At 55.3% G+C, this 5,338-nt stretch overlaps 1 protein-coding gene across 2 annotated transcripts in view; it reads right to left on the bottom strand.

Moving 5' to 3' along the window:
- Positions 1–6: 6 nt before the first annotated feature.
- The window catches only part of NMUR1 (neuromedin U receptor 1), a 7,952-nt gene continuing 2,620 nt past the window's right edge, over positions 7–5,338 (bottom strand). Inside the window, exons 1-3 of one of the 2 annotated variants that reach the window (XM_081813403.1) lie at positions 4,041–4,063; positions 2,983–3,865; positions 7–1,006 (exon numbers count right to left, since the gene is read on the bottom strand). In XM_081813403.1, the coding sequence (XP_081669529.1) occupies positions 624–1,006; positions 2,983–3,673 (1,074 nt within the window). In that variant the 5' untranslated portion in view covers positions 3,674–3,865; positions 4,041–4,063 and the 3' untranslated portion in view covers positions 7–623. Of the gene's footprint in view, positions 1,007–2,982; positions 3,866–4,040; positions 4,064–5,338 lie in introns of those variants that run through there. The other variant, XM_006734261.2, reaches the window with a different exon arrangement.

The raw sequence follows: 5,338 nt of genomic DNA, 5'->3' as shown, positions 1-5,338 counted from the left end.
GGATCATGACCTGAGCCGAAGGCAGTCGCTTAACCGACTGAGCCACCCAGGCGCCCAGGGCCCCTTTTATTTTGCAAACAAGGGACCAAGGCTGGGAAAGGTGATGCCACCTGGCAAGGAGGTGGCAGCAGGGCTGAGATCAGAACCAGGTCCCCCGGATCCCTGGCAGCCCCACTGCCCAGCCACCCCACCAGGTGGAGATCCAGACTGGGTGGGGGCCTTGGAGGATCAGGTTGGCAGGGGTCCCAGGCACAAGCCAAGAGCTAGAGAGGGCCAGAAGGGGTCAGAACCTACAGAATCTCAATGAGAAATGGGAAGGAAAGGTGGGGCCCCATGAACACATTTCAGAAACTGGGGGTGGGGGTGGGGGAGACCCCAGGCGGAGGCTTGCTCTGCCAGTTAACCAGCTGCCTTGTTTCTGTAGAGGAAGGACTTCACCTGTGGGCCTGGGGCTCTGGAGGGCAGGCAGCGACCTTATATCCCTTCCAAAATCTTGGGTGGGGGGAGTCGCTGAGGTGCCGGTCCGAGCTTATCGGCTGAAGTGAGGACGGGGCACAAGGGGGAACAGGTCATGAAGAGGAGGGCAAGTGTGGCTCCCAAAACTGCGTGTGGCACTCTGGCACTCAGAGGGGGTCAGTCTCTTGCAGCCCCTCGCAGCCACCATTCTCAGTCAGCGGGTGGATCCTGATGCCCGGGGGGCCCAGGTCACACAGGGTGCTGCCCATGGTCACCCTGCTGAGGCTGTGGGAGTTGCGGCAGGGTCTGTGGTATTGGCACTGAGTCCCCAAGCACAGGGCTTCCTGGAAAGTCTCCCTGAAGCGGCTCGACATGATGTTGTAGAGCACAGGGTTAATGGCCGAGCTGAGGTAGAAGAAGACGCCGGAGGTAACATGCACGTACTGGAAGGCCAGTTCCAAGCCCTCGGTCCACTGGTACACAAAGCTCCACATGAGGCGGTCAACGTGGAAAGGGGCCCAGCAGATCCCAAACACCACGACCAGCACAACTGTGGGGGTACAAAGGGGAGACTTGGGTGCCTGCCAGACTGCCTTCCCTGGGCTTCAGGGTAGTCTGCCCATTCTCACCGTGCCACCCATGCCCACTGTCCATCTGGAAGGCTCTGGAAGGCTGCCTGCGCTAGCCTCAGCACCCCCTTCAGAGAGGCTGGGCCACCGTCACTGCCTGGGCAGTGGGCGTGTGCCCTACGCCTGGCCACAGTCAACTGGACCAGGTGAGGATGCCTGAGCCAAGCTGGCCCAGTCTGGCTCTCCCATCACAGAGTTTGGAACTAGGTGGCTCTTAGCTAAGAGGTCGCCCAGCTTCCCAGAGCTTCCCTCCAGCTGTGGCGTCAACCAGCCATGCCCTTCCTCGGGTCTCTGTCATCGGGCTTGTCTTGATTTTTGTTTCTTCTTGCTTGTGTTTGCTTCTCTGACTGCCTGTCTTCCCCTGCAGTGCCTTCCCCGCCACACCCCAGCACCGTTTTCCCTCATCATCCAGGATGTCGACCAGGATGCTGCTTACAACATCCCCAGCCCGTAGCCTGATGTACCTAGTCCCTCAGAAAGCGAAGCTGGGGGAAGGAGGGAGGGAGGCAGGGAGAGAAGAAAGCCGGAGCCCCAGGCCAGCAAGCAAGGCAGCCTTAAGGAAACACCCCAGCTTCCCAGGGCGAGAGCCATCCCAGCTGAGCAGACTTGGTCCCTGCAGGGCAAGGGAATAGGGGGCAGAGGCAGAGTGGGCAGGGGGCGGTCTGTAGTGCAGGCTTCGCAGGGCACAACTGAGAGGCAAGCTTGAAACTCTGGGGTCAGTCCCATTTTAGGGAGTTGCTCAGGTGGCCTTGGGCTCTGGGACACTGTCCTGGGGGACAAGAGGAATGGGTCTCTCTCTGGGAATGGGACAGTCCCCAGTTAGCCGGCTATAATCCCATGGCTTTGACCAAGGTCTCACTACCTCTGTCTTGCCCTGGCTCACTCCATCTACCTGATTCAGGCCCCGCTAGGGTGGGGCAGGATGGGTAGGAAATCAAGGATTGGCCTAGTATCATTTTGTCTGGCTTCCCCAGGGCCTCTCTTTTTGTAAAAGAGCCAGATATAGACCACAGAAAGACCCAGAGCCTCAACCCAGCTGGCCGGCCCCAATCCTTCTGCCCTGACTCTCCTGTGCTCTGCACACTGACCCTCACAAACACACCTCCTGACGAGCTTCTATTAGACAGTGGGTCCTCTAGGAACCACAGATACAGCATGGAGGAAATGTATCATCTTGCCCCTCCAACACCTTGCTCCCCTTCTTTCGGGACCTTTGTTCCCCTCAGATCCCAACATGTGAGTCTGTGGGGGCTGCAAACCACAACAGGCTGCCACTCCGGCCTGGGGACAGGCTATGACCTAAGCCCACCAATCAGAATCCTGCCCTGGGACAGGCACAAAGGGAAGAGGGCAGTTCCTCAAGAAAGAGGAACACTCTGTGCCCATGGCCCTGCCTCCCAGGCTGCTCTAGGGAAGGACAGAGCCAAGACAAGTTCAGGAGCAAAGATGAGAGACCTGGCAAGTCCAGCTCCCACGTGCCCCTGCCCAGTCCGTGGCTGGATTCCATGAGTCAGTGCCAGCCACCTGGGGGGAGCACCACCTGTGCATCTGCATGGGCCTCCAAGCTGAGAAGCACCCCGGGCTTCGTTTAATGCTCGACTACTGCTGTCTGGACCATCATGATGACTTTGAAACAAGGGATCCCCAAATTTGCATTTTGCACTGGGCCCCACAAATCACGTGGCCCATCCTGCCATTCACCTTTGGTATGAGTTTCTCACCAAGTAAAGCACGCGCGCGTGCACACACACAGGGCAGGGTGGGGGTGGTGGGGGCAACCCCGAACCTCACACTCAGCCTCCATCAGAAACCCAAACACTCAGCCCCCCGGGTCCTGGAGGCTCTAGCCTCGTACCCAGGGCTAGGCCCAGCCTCTCTTCCCAGCAGCAACACTTACACAGCATCTTGGTCACCTGTGTCCGGCCCCGATCCTGCGACCGCTGAAACCTGCAGCTGTCACTGGGCCTGGCCCTGGCCTCCTGCCTGAGCAGCCGCAATCTCTCACGCCGCAGCTGAAGCCCGATGAGCAGGTAGAGCACGCTGATGGTGGCCATGGGCAGGCAGAAGAAGAACAGAGTGGTGATCTGAATGACCAGGTTGTAGAGAGGCTGCGGGTAGACCAAGGTGCACCTAGCCGAGTGGGGCACTATGCCCCGGCAGGGCAGTTCCAGCTGCTGGATGCCATGCAGGCTGGTGTTAGGCAGAGAACAAAGCACAGCGAGGCCCCAGATGGCCCCGAGTACACGGCGCACGTGGACTCGAGTCATCATGGACCTGGCCTGCAGCGGATGCACCACGGCCACGTAGCGCTCCACACTCAGGGCGGTGACATTGAGCACGGAGGCCAGGCAGACTGTCTCGAAGAGCAGCGTGCGGAAGTAGCAGCCCCCAGCGCCCAGCAGGAAGGGGTAGTTACACCACATCTCATAGAGCTCCAGGGGCAGACCCACAAGCAGCACCAGCAGGTCGGACACAGCTAGGCTGAAGAGGTAGTAGTTGGTGGGGGTGCGCATGGCCTTGTGGCGCAGGATGACCGTGCAGGTCAGCCCATTGCCCACGGCGCCCACCACGAAGATCAGCAGGTACATGGCGCAGATGGGCACAAACAGCTCTGTCTGCTGGGGCCCCAGGTACTTGAGTCTCAGTTCTTCATCAGTGAGGTTCAAGTCCTCAAGGTCGTGGAGCCTCGAGGCCCTACTGCCATTGCAGGGCACCAGGCTCCTTGCATCCCCTGGGGACAAGTCTCCAAGGCGGATGGAGCAGTTGAAGCAGAGAGGGGCCTGTGGAACAGAACAGAGAGACACCCAGAAAAGTCACTCAAAAATGCCCGGTAATTCATTAAACCAAAGGTGCCAGGGACACTAAGAGGAACGATATTTTAGGTACCGCTGGGAAATAAAAAACTCTGTCATCCATTGTAAGGTGTGTGACAATTTCAGAGATGTAAAAGTGTACATCTTAAAAATGAGAAAAAGCAGGGGCGCCTGAGTGGCTCAGTCATTAAGCGTCTGCCTTCGGCTCAGGTCATGATCCCGGGGTCCTGGGATCGAGCCCCGCATCGGGCTCTCTGCTCCGCGGGAAGCCTGCTTCTCCCTCTCCCACTCCCCCTGCTTGTGTTCCTGCTCTCGCTGTGTCTCTCTCTGTCAAATAAATAAATAAAATCTTTTTAAAAAATGATAAAAAGCAGGATTCGGTTCTAAATGTCATGATCCACTGAAGTCTGAATAAAGGATGGTTCCTCTGGAGCATGAGCTTTGCAGTCAGCAGTCTCCCCTTGGGTATCTCCCCTTTCAAGCCCTGGACTTCGGGAGAGAGACTCAGTTTGGGCATCTATAAAATGGGCACAACATGCAGTACCTGATCTTATCAGTATGGTTTTTAAGAACAAGAATGAAACTGGACCATTTCCTTACAGCACACACAAAAATAGACTCAAACTGGATGAAAGACCTAAATGTGAGACAGGAATCCATCAGAATCCTTGAGGAGAACACAGGCAGCAACCTCTTTGACCTCAGCTGCAGCAATTTCTTCCTAGAAACATCACCAAAGGCAAGGGAAGCAAGGGTAAAAATGAACTATTGGGACTTCATCAAGATAAAAAGCTTTTGCAGAGCAAAGGAAACAGTCGACAAAACCAAAAGACAACCGACAGAATGGGAGAAGATATTTGCAAATGACATACCAGATAAAGGGCTAGTATCCAAAATCTATAAAGAACTATCAACTCAACACCCAAATAACAAATAATCCAACCAAGAAATGGGGAGAGGACATGAACAGACATTTCTGCAAAGAAGACATCCAAATGACCAACAGACACATGAAGAAGTGCTCAACATCGCTCGGCATCAGGGAAATCCAAACCAAAACCTCAGTGAGATACCACCTCACATCAGTCAGAATGGCTAAAATTAACAAGTCAGGAAACGACAGATGTTGGCGAGGATGCAGAGAAAGGGGAACCCTCCTACACTGTTGGTGGGAATGCAAGCTGGTCCAGCCTCCCTGGAAAACAGTATGGAGGTTCCTCAAAAAGTTGAAAATAGAGCTACCATATGATCCAGCAATTGCACTACTGGGTATTTACCCCAAAGATACAAATGTAGTGATCCAAAGGGGCGCGTGCACCCCAATGTTTATAGCAGCAGTGTCCACAATAGCCAAACTATGGAAAGACCCAGATGTCCATCAACAGATGAATGGATAAAGAAGATGTGGTATATATATACAATGGAATATTATGCAGCCAT

This window comes from Leptonychotes weddellii, chromosome 3, assembly GCF_054177405.1.
Source record: "Leptonychotes weddellii isolate Sample4059 chromosome 3, ASM5417740v2, whole genome shotgun sequence".
NCBI lineage: Eukaryota > Metazoa > Chordata > Mammalia > Carnivora > Phocidae > Leptonychotes > Leptonychotes weddellii.
Note: the sequence above shows the minus strand (reverse complement) of the source record. Positions and strands in the feature narration are given on the sequence as shown.